Source organism: Pteropus alecto, unplaced genomic scaffold (assembly GCF_000325575.1).
Source record: "Pteropus alecto unplaced genomic scaffold, ASM32557v1 scaffold97, whole genome shotgun sequence".
In the NCBI taxonomy this organism is placed as follows: domain Eukaryota; kingdom Metazoa; phylum Chordata; class Mammalia; order Chiroptera; family Pteropodidae; genus Pteropus; species Pteropus alecto.
In genome coordinates, this window is record NW_006439713.1 from 694,882 (window position 1) to 712,910 (window position 18,029).

Sequence of the window (18,029 nt, forward strand, 5' to 3'; positions counted from 1 at the left end):
GCCGGAATTTTGTGTCACTTTGTAGGTCTCAGGAGGCAGCTGTCACTTTTTAAACCGACTTTGAACGATGTAGTTTAGGGTTTAATTGAATTCTTTCCACATCCTCATGAACCTAATCACTTTGTTGTCACTTTTTATTTCAACGTAGACGTTAATATAATTTGAACAACGTGTAAATGTGTACATACACACATGTACCTAGAAGAGCTTGACGACTTGTCACGGGCAGTGCCGTGTCCAGTTTCGGGGTGATTGTCAGCTCTGGAAGCCGCTGTTAAGCTCCCTCACGTGCGGGCTGTAAGGTCTGAGGACTTTGTGAGTTTCCAGTGCAGGGAGATCTTCGGCACCTTTTACCTGGCGGCGTTTGTTAGCTGGTTTGCTGCTGTTTTGTGGTCGAGGCGTGTTACGCGTTGTATGAGAGCTTTGCTAGTTTCGGTATTTCCTATCCAGTCGGCAAGGAATTAGCGGGGCCCTGCACGGCGGCGAGTGGGCAGGGACACTCGGGTGAGGGAAGGGTCCACGCAGAGGCCCCGGTGGCAAAGGCGCCCTGCCCATCCGCGTGAAGCTGTGTGGGGCCGCCGTGGGCGGCTAGGCTGCAAGGGCGCGTTTGAGCCAGGTGGCGAGGTGGGAAGTGGCCGAGGACAGGCCGTCGAGCCTTGGAGTGGTGGCTGGGTCACCAAACACACACCAGCTGAAGGAGCGTGGTGTTGGGACCGCGGCCACGGGGCAGACAAGCCTGGTTTGAACCCTTGCCGTGTGGCCGACTGGCTGACTCCTGATGTTCGCACGACAGCCGACTGGGCCCCCCACACATACACCTGCCCAGCCCCGTCCCCGGCGGACCCCCGACCCAGCCTCCCTTAGCCGGCTCCACACTTCACGTCATCCGGCCGGGAGGCGAGGGGCCGAGGGAAGTCAGGGAGGGTGGAGACGGTGGTGGAGACGGTGCTCCCTTCTTACCCGGGCTGCTTTTGTGTCGCCCTTTCCAGGGGAGTGGGCCAATGACCAGAGGCACGGCCACGGCATGTACTACTACGTCAACAACGACACCTACACTGGGGAGTGGCTCGCTCACCAAAGGTTTGCTTCTCGTCGGTCCTATAGATCGATTCATGTAATAAGAATATGGCAGTGTCTTACATGACAGAAGCCCCTGAGCCGGCTCTGCCAGGCCGTTCGAACCCATGGCGGCTTTACGGGGTGCCTCTGGGACGACGCAGTACCGGGCAGGTGCTGGCCGTGGGGCGTGAGGACACAGACCTTTCTGGGGAACTGAGCCTCAGCTGCGTCTTCCCCGGGAGCACCAGCTGACCTGCGGGAAGGTCCCCCACTGTCTGGCAGGTGACGCCTCCCCGTGCTTGGGCACACCGAGCAAGAGGCATGCTTGACTGAGCAGATACAGAACCAGTGGCTCGTGAGCCCGCGTCAGCCTGGGACTCCCCCTCAATGGAAATACCCGTTTTACACACCTGGAGGGTTTTCCTCTGCTGGGCAACAAAATGCACTGTGCTGCTGTCTTACCCAGGCACGGCCAAGGCACCTATGTCTACGCAGAGACGGGCAGCAGGTACGTGGGTACCTGGGTCAACGGACAGCAAGAGGGCGCGGCCGAGCTTATCCACACGAACCACAGGTACCAGGGCAAGTTCGTGAACAAAAACGTAAGTCGGCGGGAAGCGAAGTTTGCCGGTGCGATACCCAGCGCCCTCCTCCCCGGGCTGCGTGATCGTGGGAACGGAAAATATTGAAAGCTTGGGGAAACCCTCCCATCGCCTCTGAACACGGGAAATGGGGCAGCTTTGCCTCTCTCCGAGCATCCTGACACCCCCTGGGGGGGAGGGGTACGCTTGGCCTGTTTCTCTGCATCTCTGTAAAATGCCCACTCTCCTGCAGCCACGGTCTGTCCCATCGGAACACGGGGCCCCTTGACCTCCTGCTGTGTGTGCTCCTTCTCTGGGGGGCGGGTGGTGAATCAGAGGTCCTCATTTGACTGGGGCATCTGGACATTTCCTGCCATTGAGCGTGTGCGGGTTTGACTTTCTTTCCCCTGGGGGCTGGAGGCTGGAGCCTGGGCAGGAAGACCATACCCCGCCTGGTGGCGGTGTGGTCCGGACGAGTCTCCGGGTCCACAGAACCCGTGATCAGTCATCTCTGCTGGGAGGACACGGCGGCTTCACTTGTCCTTCTTGTCTGAGCCGTGGTAGGATGCAGAGAAACCCTGACACGCTGGCGTTCGTCATGGCGCTGGTCAGGGGGCGAGCAGACACCTTCCCCGAAGAAAGAGTTTGCTGAGCAAGGAGAGGTGCTGGCAGTTGGCATAGGAACACTTAATCGATTTAATGAAGTGGCCGCGGACCCTCTTAAAACTCCGTTCTCATTCACGTATAATTCATGCCCTAATTACAGATTCCGTTTTTAGTCTTTGTAGAACAGCTCATTCTCCTCAAATGTATTTATGTAACTCCCAGCAAAATGCTTGCGGGATACCTTCCGGCGTGGGGAGGTGGGTGGCGGGAAAGAGGATTTGACAGAAGTTAACAGGCGAGTATCAGTGGATACGGGGAACTTAGATGCATCTGGAAAACGAGAGCCAAAGTGGAGGCTTCGTTCTGCTGCCTGTGAACCCTTTAAAGTTATAGAAATCGTGCGCGAGTACCGGAATCCCCCCTCCTTGAGCTCCGGCCCCCGCCCCCCCTTCTCCCTGCCGCGCCCCCTCCCCACCCTCCTGCGCCCCGCATGCGCACACGCCCATACGGCTTAGACGGAATCACAGCGCGGGGGGTTTAGTTACCGAAATAGGATCGCGCGACATCGGGACACAAACACATACAGAGAGCACCTATCTTTTTGCAAAGTTGGGAGTATTCACGTAGGTTAGATCCTGGAGTTGCCGACTCCACAAGTATCGATATTTGAAGTCGTGACCGATGCTACCAATTGTTCTAAAGAGCTGTGCCAGTCTATACTCGGGCTGACAGGATACGAGCGGCTCTTCAGCACATGTCCTCGCCGACCTTGGATATTATCAGTCTTCAACACTTTTTGCAAATCTAAGGGGTAAAAAAACGTCACCTCATCGTTTTAATGTTCATTCCCCTGATTCCTGGTGAGTCCGGTCTCGACACACTTAGCGCTGCTTTGACTTTCTCCCTCAGGGAGTGACCTGTTTACATCTCTGCCAACAAGTTATTAAAACATGCTATAAAGCTTCAGTAATTCAAATCATGGGACGTTAGGATAGAGCTAGACGGCTTGGCGAAAGAAAAAGTCTAGAGGCAGACACGAGTACGTACAATAATTTAGCGTTCGATGAGGGCGCCATTTCACATTAATGAAGAGGTGATGGGGAGAGATGGTGCTTGGTACCCATTTGGGAGAAACATTACATCAGAGTTTGTCCTCCAGCACACAGACGAAGATACTTTCTAGAAGAAATAAACATTTAAATGTAAACAAGAAAATACAGGTAGAAAAACAGGTGACTACTTATTCACTTTGAAATGAGGAAAGAAACTTTCTACACAGAAATAGAAAGGGAAAACCAGGAGATTTTGCCTGATAAAAATAATCCCTTACAGATCAGAAAACGCTATAAGGAGAATTTAAGAGATAGGTGACAAATGAGGTTTGAATATTTTCAACGTTTAATATAGGAAGCGCTCGTATCGATCGATGTGATCTAAATGGTCGAAATGTTAAAAAAAATTGAACCCTGCCAGTAACTTAAAAGATGTGGCTTACAATGATGAAGCCTCATTCCATATATATGTACAGGAAAATATGGAACGAAATCTTAGGGAAAAACAAGATTTTGAGGACTCAGAGTCTCGTAAATGTTGTTCTGGGAACGAACGTTCTCAGCATCTCGTTCTGGTTCATACATCGCACATACTGTTTGTCCAGAAACGTTACTTCTGAGAACTTACCCTGAGGAATACATCGAGAGCGCACGTAAAGATTTAACCCTGAATGTGTTTCCTGTAACAGTCTTTGTCAAAGAAAAGTGTCAGCAGATCAAATGTTGACAACAGCGAACAAGTAAAATCGATTATAATTCTCAGATGCAATAAAATACCAAGTTGACAACTGGGATCGTGGAAGGATATCTGTAAATATGGAAAGTCGTTCATGCCTTAATTCTAAGTAAAAATAGAGTAGGAGTCAATATGTGTAATTATGATCAGAATTTTATTTAAAAAAAAACAAAAACAAACCGTGTCCTAGAAACAAGGTTACAGAAACTATATCAAAATATTATTAATAATTCTCTCTCTCACTAGTTTGCCAGTGGGTGTCGCTTGGTGAAATGTTTGTAATAAATGCATTACTTTTATAAAGAGATAAAATGCAGTTCAAGTCTTGAAAAGGGGGGACACACACCCTGCACTTGGCACTTCTGTTGGCCATTAGTTCACAAAGGCATTCTTTGATGCCCATGAGCCTTTCCCCAATGACATGGTTCGGGTCGGTTTTTCGGGGGTGACGTTTCTAAAGCATTTTGCACTTTGTCCTGGGAGTTGACACCCAGGAGTGAGGTGCCCCTTGGTTTCCCTTTGCTCCTAGCCCGTTGGCTCCGGAAAGTACGTGTTCGATATTGGATGCGAGCAGCACGGGGAATATCGTCTCACCGATGTGGTAAGTGGCAGGGGACATGCGGTTTCCTGCACTGGTGGGCGCGGGGGCAGCTCAGTGGCATCCATCGATCCCGCAGACCGACGAGGCGAGCGGCTACGCCAGCTCGCGGGGACCTTCATGTCCACTTTCCTTCCTCACTGGCGTGTGTTAGTCCAGAACTAAACGATGCTGTTTTAGAGTCGTTGGTAAAGTCTGGATGCCGTTCCCGTGCGGGGGAACCAGCTCATCCCGAGCCAGAGGCCTCTGACAGTTGGTTAGGTCCCTGAAATGACAAGGGAAGTCTGTCACCGAGGTGTCGCCGAATTCACCCAGTAACTCAGCGCTTCAGGGAGCGGCTCGCACCACTGAGAATTTTCTCTTTCTGTTCTTTTCCAATACTTCCCATTACTACGACATGGATATTCTTTGGTTCATATTAAGTTTCCTAGCTAATATCGTCATTATCACGCATCCCAATCTGCGTGTGTGTGCAGAGGCAGGGTGTCTGTGTCCTGTGTGCCTGTCGTCGTTACCTGACCGAAGACTGTAGATAACTGGCAATTTAGTGCAATACCTCGGGCACCCCAGCACCCCTGCGCCCCCAGGGTGCCCCACTGCCCAGGCAGGCCCCGGGGCACCCTCCTTTCGTGGTCCCCTCTCCCGTGGCGTTCTCTCTCCTTCCGGTCGCTCCCCCACAGTCGCTTTGTTCCTCAAAACAGCCCATGGCCCCCTGAGGTCTGCGAGGCGATGTCCGCCCTCTCTGCCGGGACCAGAATCCCCGTGAGCTGAGGACGACCCGTGCCCTTGGCCTTTGCCCCGTTCTGCTGGGCGGCGCCTTTGCTGCAGCGGCCGAGCCTCGTGGCCACGGTTGTCTTCCTAGTCAATTACGAAATGCGAAATGGCCCAAACGCTTGATGTCGTTGCTGAGAACGAGGGCCCAGCTCCCCCAGCACTGTTCCTCCCTGGATCGCGGGGCGTCCAGGCTGCACGTGACGAGTGTTCCCAGGAGTCGCCCGGGACGTGGCGCCCTCCCACACGGCCCTGCGACTCAGCGCGTGTGTCTGTGCGTGTGGCCGCCTTGCTCACGCAGTCGCGGACTTGACACACGGCGACTGGCTTTGCTGTTGGTTTGTGACATCAGTGTATTCAGTGCTCTCGCTGGGCTCTCCCTGGGGTTGGAACCTCCTACCCGGCGCCTGCAGGAACCTGTCTGCTAAGGTCATCACACTGCCACCTCTAGCAGCAAATCTGGCCTTCGGAGCCTTACTGGTGATGGAGCAGTTATTTTAACTTGTGAAGGTGATAAAAAATAAAACACATGAGAAGGTGATGAGGAGATAGGAAGCACATCGGTGACACCGGGGGGTGGGGGGCCCACCGATCTAGGCCCCTGGACTGTTCCCGTCAGGAGCGAACCCGTGAATCATGCACACGGCTCGAGGGCCGTTGTCTGCGGCCACCACTGTGCTCCCGGCGATGGTCAGACTGTGATGGGACAGAAAAGCCGGCGTTTTCTCTTTTGGCCCCAAAAAGGGAACGCATGCCCTCTGGCGGAGGGATGACGAGCTGCGGCACAGCTGGCAACCCGGACGTTTCTGTTTTCATTTCTGGTAAAATACATAGAACGTAAAATTTGCCATTTTACTCATTCGTAAGTGCACAACCCAGCGACATTAAGTACATTCGCAACACTGTGCCCCCATCGGCACCGTCCATCCCTAAAACGTGGCCTCGCCCCAAACTGAGCTCTGTCCCATGAAACGCGAGCTCCTCCCCCGACCCCTCAGCCCCCGACAACCTCTGACCTGCTCCTGTTCTGTGAATTTGCCCAGCCTGGCATTTTATGTGAGTGGAATCACACGGCATCCGTCCTCCTGCGTCTGGGTCGTGTCACTCAGCACGATGTCTTCAGAGTTTTCCATGTCGTAGCAGGTGTCAGAATTCCCTCCATTTCACGGCTAAATAATTTCCATTACGTACCTAGTCAGTCAGTCTGTCTGTCTGTCTGTCTGTCTGTCTACCTAGTCAGTCAGTCTGTCTGTCTGTCTGTCTTTCTCTCTCTCCATCCATCCATCCATCCATCCATCCGTCTCTATCTCTATCTATCTATCTATCGATCTATCTATCATCTCTATCTATCTATCTATCGATCTATCTATCATCTCTATCTATCTATCTATCGATCTATCTATCATCTCTATCTATCTATCTATCGATCTATCTATCATCTCTATCTATCTATCTATCGATCTATCTATCATCTCTATCTATCTATCTATCGATCTATCTATCATCTCTATCTATCTATCTATCGATCTATCTATCATCTCTATCTATCTATCTATCGATCTATCTATCATCTCTATCTATCTATCTATCGATCTATCTATCATCTCTATCTATCTATCTATCGATCTATCTATCATCTCTATCTATCTATCTATCGATCTATCTATCATCTCTATCTATCTATCTATCGATCTATCTATCATCTCTATCTATCTATCTATCGATCTATCTATCATCTCTATCTATCTATCTATCGATCTATCTATCATCTCTATCTATCTATCTATCGATCTATCTATCATCTCTATCTATCTATCTATCGATCTATCTATCATCTCTATCTATCTATCTATCGATCTATCTATCATCTCTATCTATCTATCTATCGATCTATCTATCATCTCTATCTATCTATCTATCGATCTATCTATCATCTCTATCTATCTATCTATCGATCTATCTATCATCTCTATCTATCTATCTATCGATCTATCTATCATCTCTATCTATCTATCTATCGATCTATCTATCATCTCTATCTATCTATCTATCGATCTATCTATCATCTCTATCTATCTATCTATCGATCTATCTATCATCTCTATCTATCTATCTATCGATCTATCTATCATCTCTATCTATCTATCTATCGATCTATCTATCATCTCTATCTATCTATCTATCGATCTATCTATCATCTCTATCTATCTATCTATCGATCTATCTATCATCTCTATCTATCTATCTATCTCTCTATCTATCTATCTATCTCTATCTATCATCTGTCATCTGTCTGCATCACATTTTGTTTGTGCATCCATTCACTTAGGATGCTTCCACCTTTTGGTTACTGTGAATATTGCTGCAGTGACCACGGGTGGCAACGATGCGTCTGAGTACCTTTCTCAGTTCTTCCGGGCGAGTACCTAGGAGTGGAATTCCTGGGTCCTCTGGTAATTCTAGGGTTCGTTTCTTGAGAAGCGCCAAATGTTTTCACTGCGGTGGCACCATTTCACACCACCCCCCCGCAGGCGCGGGGTTCTACCTGTGACTCTGTAAACGGTCTTACTGGCGCCCAGCTATGCTGGCTATGTCCCCTGTGGCCGCTCTGGACTGCAACCTCAAGGTTAGTGGTTGCTGCAGACACCAGAGGGCCAGCAAAACCCCAAATCGGTGACAGAAAAGTTTACCGATGCTATAGCCGTAGAACGCCTTTCGGAGTACACGTCACAGCCCGTTCCTGAGTCACGACGCCAGTTTAGTGGGTTGTGAGCGATGTTTTGAAACGTGAAACGGAACGAAGTAGAGAATCTCGGGGGAGCTGGGGGTGGAGATGAGCACGTGGGTGCTGCTCCGGGTCTGTGCTTGGGGCTGGCCCATGGGTCTCCTCTGTGGGCTGCAGCGTCGGAAAGTGGCTGCTCTGGAATTTATTTTCCTTCCGTAAGTCCTGAGACTGGAGCTTTAGTGTTTCTGCCCGCTGATATCATTCTAGGGTTGTCTTAGCTTGTTGTTAGGCCTTTTATTACCGTGATATTGGCTTTATTATAGATAAAGTATCTGAGAGCAGGAAAATGTGGCTGAGCCGCTGAAAAAGGCATTTATCTCGGTCATTTCTGAACCGTTCCAGACAGCTGGGAAGAGAGAGCCTGGGGATGTCCTGGCTTCGGAGGGGAGAGCGTGGGCGCAGAGCCCCACCGCACCGCCGTTTCTCATCCTGGTTCCTTTGTGAGCCCCTTTCAACCCTCAGATTGTACACTGGATGGTTGGCAATCGACCTGATCACCGAGTCGTGTTATAAAAATGCTCAAATACGATTAAAAACCTGTTCTTTCTCCCCTTGCTTTAAGGATTCCATACAAAGTTTCCGCCAATTCACATTTTTAAACTTAAAACAGGAGCGAGGAGAAGAGGAGGAGGAGGAGGAGACATTAATAGCTGTCGTTCCGAAATGGAAAGCCACCAAGATCACAGAACTGGCCCTGTGGACGCCGAGCCTGCCTGAGGGGCGGCCATCCACGGACGTGCCTGGCCAGGAAGAGGCTCCAGTGCTGGAGGGTACGGGGCTGCGGGACCAGCCATGCTCAGCCTCTGCACAGGCTGTGGGCCGGCTCCCTGAGGGGCTGACGCAGGGTCCCTTCTGTGTGTGGGGCGACATTCAGGAGAGCGTTTGGGACCAGAGCTTCCCGGGGTGCAGAGCGGGTCCCCAACAACCTTGGCTGATTCTGTGGAAGCCCCAGAGTTAGAATAGAAAACACTGTCCTTTGGTCAGTGATCAGCTGTGGGCAGGACCTCGGGCAAGGCAGTGACAGCAGCTGGGTGACTAGCCCGTCCCTGAAGAGGGTCTGGGCTGCACCTCTCCACGCCCATCCCCGTGGTCATCCTGAGAAAGGGTCGAGCTGACCGGCACGGTGGAGGAGGTCGCACTGGGTGCTCGTCCTTCTATGGGACGTGGCTGAACCCCAACTCACGTCGGCCCCGGTGGGACGGTACTGACAGGGCCGACGGCCAGGGCGGGACAGCGTCAGGTGCGGCTGGATCAGGCCGCAGGTGTCTGCTCTCTGGGCCTTGGCTCTGTCCTCTTCCCTTTGGAGACCAGAGCTCATCGCCATCATCTCGAGAACCCTGGGAACGGAGAGCTTCCCCTTCTCCAGGTGGCGGTCACAACCCGTGGGAAGTGGAGTCACTGTGACTGGGCACGGGACGCCCTGCTGGCCAGGCCTGGCGGGGCTGGGCTACTTCAGCTGGGCGGGGCGGCGCCCAGAGGCAGGCGGGGCGCATGCGCGGCACGGGCCCGCCCTCCGCGCCACTCCGCCCTCCTCCGTTTCCTCGCAGGCGGCACGGAGTCCAGGGAGGAGGTCCAGCCGCTGACCGACCTGTCGGAGGGCGAGGATTTCCTGCGGCCTGCGGAGGACGACGGCGAGTCCTTCAGGGACGAGGCCCGCGAGAGCGACCGCGAGGAGTTCCGCTTCGACTCCATGGACCAGGGTGAGCCCGGGCTCCGGGCCGGGGAGATGGGCGAAGGGGGGGCGCAGCTGGCGGAGGCCAGCCCTGGGCCAGGCCCGAGGACCCGGGACGGGGTCTCCGAGGACCCCCAGGGACCCAGGCTGCTCCCCGCTCGGCGCTCCTGCAAACCTCCCAGGGCGGCAGCGCCAGCGGGGACCCGGCGAGCCCCTGGCGTCCACCTCTCGCTGACCGCCGGCCCCTCCGGGAGAGCCGGCCTGGGCTGCACAGCCCCGCTGGGAACGGACGTCATGGCATCATTCCACTCCACGGTTTGCCGTGGCGGAGCCGCGGGGCCCTGCGCAGGCACTGGCGCTGCCGGGGGCCGGCCCTTTCCAAGTGGGTTTGATGTGCCATTAATCCAGGAGCTTGGCCTGGCGGGTCTGGGGCAGGGGTGTGACCGCCAGTGAACCTGGGCTCCCGGTTCTTGGAATTGTAAACATCTGTCCCCGCGTGCTGAGGGCAGAGCCCGAAAGAGCAGCGAGGGTTCCCTTCCTTCAAAACGATTTCCTGCGTCTCTGTGCAGCGGACACCGGTGGCTGATGGTCCGGGAACAGCCTGGCGTTTGTGGTCCCCGGGCCTGGGACCCTGGGCGACCTAGTTTGTCTCTGCTGTATATTAAGAGCAAATAGCTTTCCCTTTCTTTTGAAAATAATACCCGAACTAAATCACATAGAAGCATTTTTTATCCAAATACTTTAAACATACAGAGAGCGGGCTTCCGTCAGCAGTGCGACCTTAGATACTGTAGTCACACACCAAGAATTGTGTGCCACGGCCAAGCGTCTTGGGGTAGAAACCTGGCTGCACCAGTTAGTGGCCAGGTGACCCCTTGCCCTCCCCTCCCTGCGTCCCTCGTTCACGTGATGCAGCGAGGAGGACCCCTCGGAGGCGCAGTGGCCGCGGGGCTCTGTGGGCTCCTGTCCGTACAGCATCTGAGCAGCAGAGCTCAGCCCCACGGGACTGCTGGGACGCTCACGGGACATCGCGGCTGGACTGCAGCGTGACAGCCGTGTGGCTGCCGGGAACAGGACCGGGGGCCTGACTGACCGGGGGCGGCATTAGGAAGTGTTTCTGGGAGGGTCGGACCCCAGGTGAGCTGAGAGGGCTGAGAGGTGACGGAAGGGCCGGCACCAGGGAGGGGTGTGGCACGGGCGGAGAGCAGTCCCCCCGCGGGACACATGGGGGGGCGGGTCCCCACCGGCAGCCTCGCCTCGCTCTGTCTGTACCTGGTGCCAGAAGGGAAGCTATAAACGTCTGTATTGTATAAAAATGAACACTCCATTTTTTTTTTGCCTGATAAATGTTTAATATTTATATTATTTATTACAGATCTGTTAGCAAATCAAACATTTTTAAATAGAAAAATATTAGTTATCGAATGCATTCATGTGCCCCCTCTCTTCTCAGGAAATGTGAGTTTTGAAGAGGAAGAAAGCAAACAAATGGGTCCTCCAGACTGAGGGGCCCGGAGCCCGGAGCCGGCCACCGAGATGCCTGTCCCTCGCGCGGTTAACACCGAGCGATGACTCACCTTTCTTACTTAGTCGTTTGTGAAAATGGTTTCCAATTGCAAATAAATTTCCTCCATATGCTTTGTTTGTGAAACAGCCTCGACTGCAAGTTCTTTAAACCGAGAACTACAGGCTCGTTTATTCCTGGGTTTTCCGCTGGTGTTTTCCCTGGTACAAACGGTCAAACAGCCGTTAACTCCGCGGAAGCTGGTGCTGCGTGTCCCCCGCGGGGCTGGTGGAGCAGCTGCAGGGTGAATATCCTCTGGGTGCGATTCTCCTGAAACATCGCGTCATAGACACACTCCGGGCTCGGGCGACGCCGGCAGCTGCGGCTGGAGGCCTTGCTCCTGCCCTTCCCACAGTGTCAGCAGGTCCCTGTGGATTCTGAGGTCCCCCGATGGGTCCCCGTGAGGGCCGAAGGGTGGGGCTGCCCGCAGGCATGGCCTTGGCCTGTGCATACACTGTTCAGGTCTGCCAGGAGGCCATCACCTAGGCCGCCTTCGAATTTCTTGAGCGTTGGCCATCCTGGCTCCTCCTTTATGTCCCTAGCCACTAGTTCAGGCCCCGGTGCTGAAAAGTCACAAGCCCCTGCCTTCCCTATGACCAGCTCCACCTCAGCCGGCCTCCTCTGTCCCCAGAGCCACTCAGAAGGCAGGTGTCCTCCATCCCATGTCCTTGCGGTTCGCCTGCCCAGCCCCGGGTCCCGTGCTGCATCTGGCTTTGCTAACCCTCAACACGGGGCCACTTCGAGAAAAAGTGTACAGCGTGACGAATACAAGATCACATTAAAACATTTGTTTAGAATAAAAAAAGAAATTTCAAACAAAGGACAAAGGAGAAAGTGGACACATTCACCGCATCCGGAAAGGCATCGGCCCCGCCGTTGGCTCATTGCCTGATGTGGCACCACAATGCCGCTTTTTCAGAGTGCTCTTCGGTTGCCTCTTCTTACGACACTAATTTTGAAATGTTTTCTCTAGGGAGATGAAAAAGATAATTACAGTTGTTCCTGTAGTGTGGTTTATTAGTTATTGATAGTAGAGTGGCATGCGACCTTTGTCTTCACACTTGGACATGTTGCTGCTCGTAACTCTGCTACGGGATTGTGCACCACAAGCAGGAGTTGTAACAAATCCCACGGCCGTGATTCCCGCCAAAACCTGGACGGGCCGCACCCTCGTGCCGCTGACTCGGGCTGTCCGGTTTGTCTAGGCGCCAGCAAGGACTGGCCCCCACATCCGTACACGGCTGAGGATGCAATCACCCCACATACGAGGCTGCTGGACCCATGGGACAAATTCATGTTGAAGTTTGACCTGTGACCCCACACCCGTTTGTCACAATGGTGGGTAAGTGATCAAAATGGGTGGCGAGAGTATTTCCGGAAGTTATTCCAGAACAGCTGGCACCAAGGGGACACGTGGAAGCCGCTGGAAACCATGTCCGTGTGTCCCACCGTCCCAGACGCTAACTCTCCCCAGTTCAGCTCGCTCAGTGCTTCCCTAAACATCTAAAAATGCCCACGCTCGCTCCAGTGTCGCTCATTGTGCGGGGACACGTGTCTGAGTGAGTCAGAGAGAGAGGAGACAGAGGACTTAGGTGACCGTGGTTAAAATACTTCACTTCCGCAGAATGCACAAAAACCCGTCACGGTGCGACCACGCCGTCAGGGTCTGGGAGGGGCCCCCGCGTGGTGCGCGTCCTGGGACACCCCTCTGCCCCCCAGTCTTTCTCTTGGACGGCCCCCTCGCACTGCCGGTTTCGGGGAGACTGAGCAGAACACCTCCCCGCCGGGCTGCACCTGGCTTCCCTCGCCCCTTCCACCCCCGTTTCTCATTGTCCAGAATTGCAGCTCACGGCCCGATGGCCCCGTCGGAGGTGAGCGGTGAGCTGAGTTCACCGGTCCCGTTCCATTAATCAGAAGAGAGAGCACGTCCGGGTGACCCACTGTCCGTGGGGACCCCGGCTCGGGACAGGGTGGTGGTCTGACCCCTCCCCCGCCCCCTTGCGCTCAAAGCAAGGCGTGGGGTGCTGTCCTGCCGCCGTGAACGTCCGGTTCCCCATCGGCCCTCTCCAAACGCATGGCATGTTCGTGTCAGTCCCTGGGGCTGATGAGACAAACTACCGCCAGCTGGGGGCCCGTGCTGGAGACACTATTGTTCCTTTGGCAGGAAGCGACGCCAGCCTGAAGTGCACGGCCGTGCGAGTCCCTTCTCGCCGAGGCTGACCTTGGCTGGGCCGCTCGGACCAGCTCACGAGAGCCGTTTTAAATTTTGGGGCATTTTGTAAATTGATTGTTAAAACGTTGGTGGCTTGGAACCAGCCATGGCGGGACCGTGGAGATTGACACAGACGCTCCAGGTCAGCCTGCGGAGGAGGGGACAGCTCCTCCAGGACAGAGGGACAGGACGCCGTGGCCCACGGCCTGCTGACAGGCTGCATCGTGTTACAGCCGTGACCCCCAGGCACACGGGGTCGTGCCTAAGCCCTCAGTGAGTAGAGGACAGACCTGGGGTCAAGTCCAGGTCTCCTGGGGCCCAGCGTCACCCTGTCACATGGTGCTGCTGTTGGTGTCCGTCTACACTGGATAACAAAGGTCTCCGTTACCGGATTCTCCTTCCTGATACCCCACGAATTGGTGGGCGTTTGCTGCCTGCTGGCCCTTGGGGGAGCAAGGAAAGGGTCTGGGGTGGGGGTGGAGGAGAAGATGCCTCTGCTGCGGTAACCGCCATGGGAAGCCTGGGTCCAAGGACTCTGCAGAGTTTATGTCGCACCCTCAAGGTCTAGAATTTGGGGGGCCTCGGTCAAATGGACTAACAGAGTAGAAAGGAGGCCCGGCCATCAGCAGGACCTGGCCAGCACGACGGAAGGGCCCACTCAGTGCTGCCCTGGCTGGCTCCACGTGCAGCTCCCCCACCTAGGCTCACGCCGCTGTCACCGGTGTGACCCCAAGTTCCAGGTCACACCTGGACTTCCGCTGTCCTCTGTACGCTGAACCCTGCCCTTCGGAGCATCTCCAGCCGCTCAGCTGAAGACGGGGACAGGTCTTTTTCTGACGTTCGTCTCTATAACTGTACGCATGCTCAGCGGGTGGACAGAACAGCGACTCAGGCTTCGGCGGCACCCCCTGCCCGTCGTGGCGAGCCCGAGCACTCGACACGCCACCCGGGACCCGGCTCTCCGCCCCTCTGTGAGGGGAACTCGTTGAGAATCCGTGGTTCTCAGTCGGGGTGACTTGGCTCCCCGGGCACACTGGCAGCATCTGGGGACGTTCTGGTTGTCCTAACGGGTGGGGCGGCGTAACTGGTGTGTTACTGGGGCAAGGCCAAGGGTGCTGCGAAGCATCCCACAGCGCGCAGGACGGCCCCGTGGCAGAGAATTGTCATCCCCAAGTGCCGACAGGGCTGCGGCCGGGAAACCGAATGACACGGACGGAGCAGCTTCGCAAGTGCATCACGGTCCGATGCGCCACGCGCCGCGGCCGCCCAGGTCCCGGGCTGGCGGTGAGGTTGGCACGTGCTCACGAGCGCAACCCTTTGAAGCATTGTCCACACAAAGAAGGGACAGTACACGGCAGAACAAAGCGGACTGCTGCGGAAGACACTGGGGTCTTTAGGACAAACGTGCCCTGGAGGTTCAGAGGGGGCCCCTTGGTGGGCGGGGGCGGGTGCTTTGCAAACTCGCCTTTTACTTGGAAAACATTGCTTATGGTGCTTTTTAAAGCACAGACTTAAGAATGTCTCAGCTGAGCACATCTATTTCTCCCTTTATAGTCTGGGATTTTGTGTCATGTTTACAAAGAACCCCCCCCACTCAGGTGACTTTTGAAATTCTTAGATGTCTTCTGATAGTTTCACGAGTTCACTTTCCTTCGATGTTCAAATCGTGTGCGTGCGTGTGTGTGTGTGCGTGCGTGCGTGTGTGTGTGCGTGCGTGTGCGCGTGTGCGTGCGTGTGTGTGCGTGTGCGTGTGTGTGTGTGTGTGTGTGCGTGCGTGTGCGTGGGGTGTGTGCGTGTGCGTGTGTGCGTGCGTGCGTGTGTGCGCGCGCGCGTGTGTGCGTGTGTGTGGGGTGTATGTGCGCGTGTGTGTGTGTGTGTGTGTGTGTGTGTAATGAATGAGGATAAGTCCAACCTTCTTCTTCCCAGATGGTGGCCTTATCGTCCCAACACCGTCGACTTAACCATCTAACTGCCCTGACCCTCCGTCGCCCGCGTTACCGTGTGCGGTCACCCACAGGTTTTAGGGCCAGCCCCTGGTGCCTCTGCTCACATCCGTGTTCTTTATCTAAAACCCACGGTTCCTGCCACACCGTTTCCATTATTGTAGCTCTAGACCGTGTCTAATCCCATTTCTCTTTTTGGATTTCGTTAGTTTTTCCTGGATATTCGTTTTTCCACACGAAGTTTGGAATCCACTCCTCTCTCCCTAAGAAATCCTTCTCACGATTCTGATTAGACTGTGATCACCTTGGGGACCGATTTACATATAGACATCATCTTTCTGACCTTGATCGGCACGGTCGGCGTGGCACCGGCGTATCCAGAAGAACTCACAGAGGGATTGCGGGGCGGGCAGCACCTCCTACAATGACAATGCTCTGCCCCTGGGCACCTGGATGACTTCTTCTTCAGCAGGGATGGGGCGATAGGACCCCACTGGGGAGACCCCCATCCACCGCCTGGACCAACTCCTCAAAGCCAGAGGCGCCACTGCACTCACCCGCCGGGCGGACTTCACTGTGCTGGCGGGTCTCCCTCTGGTTTCTCTGTCCTGGTGCAAAGTCCGCCTCCGCCTCCACTCAATCGGAAAGGGGGAAAAGAGAAGCTAAAAAGGAGCTGTGCCAAGGTGGGGGCCCTCACATTCTCACGCCCGGGCCCCGTAAAAGCGGCCTGGTGTGTGGGAAAGTGGCAGGCTCGGGAGCGGCCCCCAAAGGCATCTTCGTCCTAATCCCCGCCCTGCGAGGGTGTGGAAGGGGCTCTGCGGGTGGGACCAGTTAAGGATTTATTTTCTCCTTTTCCATTTTTTCACGTTCTAGGCGAGGCAGCCCTTGGTGGACCTCACAGACTGCAAAGACCTGGTCAGCTTACGATCTCTTATTATTTTTTTATTTTTTACGCCTACAGCACCTGGTCTTCCTAGGTGGTCTCCCATCCAAGGACTAACCAGGCCCGACCTGCTTAGCTTCCGAGATCAGACGGGATCGGGCTTGTCTGGGGTGGCATGGCCGCAGACAAGTTGAGGATTTTGAGATGGGGAGGTCATCCTGGATTATCTTGTGGGCCAATGTCATCAAAGGGACTTTACGGAAGGGAGACAGGACGGTCAGAAGCAGAGGGGAGGGAGGTTTGACCACCGTCCTTGCAGATAGAGGCTGGAGTCGGGGTGGCTGTACGAGCTGGACGGGCGAGGAAAAAAAAAATGCCGCCTGCTGGCCCGCCTCAGACCGCCTGAGCTCCAGAGCTGCCCCAGAGCCGATCGTGTGCGTGTGTGTGTGTTAAAAAATTCGTGCCATCTTCACCGCTCTGCTGTGCTTTGTCATAGCAGCAACAGGAAAGCAGGCCCTGGGGGCTGCTGTGTGGCTTCGTGTTCCGTCTCATTGACTCCTCCACCCCTCCCCGCCCGTGTGGACGTAGCCGGAGTGATGGGAACAGAAACAGGAGGAAAGGGTTGGGGACTTGACGCATGAGGACATAGAGCACAAAGCGGCGTGTCCTTCTGGCGCGTGGGTCTGGTGGGGCTTTAATTCCTGAACGTCAGAGGCAAACTTCCTCGTTTACCTCCGGGCCGCGTGGCAGGGGCGCGCGGGGCAGGGTGGCACCCCGCGGCCGAGGGGCTCTCAAAGTGCGCTTCGTGCTTCTGCACCTCACGTCGGGGAGACCGAGGCAGCCCTGGAGCTGCGGGTCGCACGCAGGGCGCAGGCCCGAGGGCCTCAGCTGCCCAGGACCCAGCTCCTCCAGTTAAACGCCGAGTTGGAGCCGTGGGTCAGCGTCGTCACTGGGGGGGCCGCCAGCTCCCACTTTCCCCCCTTCTTTTCTTCGCAGAAGCACATCCCGAGAGAGGGGATCTGGAACAGAATTCGGTTCCATTAATATTCCTACCAGGCCGATGGGTCGTACACTCGTTCTAATGCCAGCTGACGGGTGTCCCCGCCCCTCGGAGGCTGGCCCATTGGCCTTGCTGCCTGGTGGCCACCAGGATGGTGGGAGCCGTCTGCAGACATCCCTGTTTGTCACTACTGGGGCGCTGCTGGATCTAGGGGTGGAGGCTGGGGTGCCGCCATCTTCCCAAAGCACGCGGCACGGGCCCCGTGCCAGTTACCTGCCCAGGCGTCACAGCGCCAGGGCCGAGAAGCCCCGTCTGCCCCTTACAGAGCGGCTGACACTCTTGAATTTAGCATCACAAAAAGATACAGGTGTTGGGTTTTCAGACCCTAGAAAAAATGACAGCGCGGAACCTGAGACGATTGCTTCGTCGGTAAACGGACGTGTGCGAGGGCACCTTGCTGCTCAGGGTCTTTTATTTCGTGTTTTTCTTTCCTTTTTCCTCTCTTTCTAACATCTGGACATTCCTCGGTCAGATGAAATTTGCAAAATTTCCAGCACGTGGCAGTGG

At 54.9% G+C, this 18,029-nt stretch overlaps 2 protein-coding genes and 1 pseudogene across 2 annotated transcripts in view; 1 reads left to right on the forward strand and 2 right to left on the reverse strand.

Moving 5' to 3' along the window:
- RSPH1 (radial spoke head 1 homolog) overlaps window positions 1–11,669 on the forward strand; it is a 14,698-nt gene extending 3,029 nt beyond the window's left edge. The window contains exons 4-9 of the mRNA XM_006916724.3: window positions 990–1,080; window positions 1,526–1,661; window positions 4,564–4,635; window positions 8,799–8,958; window positions 9,736–9,888; window positions 11,314–11,669. Coding sequence (XP_006916786.1) covers window positions 990–1,080; window positions 1,526–1,661; window positions 4,564–4,635; window positions 8,799–8,958; window positions 9,736–9,888; window positions 11,314–11,366 — 665 coding nt within the window. The 3' untranslated portion in view covers window positions 11,367–11,669. The remainder of the gene's footprint in view (window positions 1–989; window positions 1,081–1,525; window positions 1,662–4,563; window positions 4,636–8,798; window positions 8,959–9,735; window positions 9,889–11,313) is intronic.
- A 4,862-nt stretch (window positions 11,670–16,531) lies between these two features.
- Window positions 16,532–16,649, reverse strand: LOC112483813 (annotated as a pseudogene).
- A 191-nt stretch (window positions 16,650–16,840) lies between these two features.
- UBASH3A (ubiquitin associated and SH3 domain containing A) overlaps window positions 16,841–18,029 on the reverse strand; it is a 29,876-nt gene continuing 28,687 nt past the window's right edge. The window contains exon 14 of the mRNA XM_015593075.1: window positions 16,841–17,481. Within this exon, the coding sequence (XP_015448561.1) occupies window positions 17,347–17,481 (135 nt within the window). The 3' untranslated portion in view covers window positions 16,841–17,346. The remainder of the gene's footprint in view (window positions 17,482–18,029) is intronic.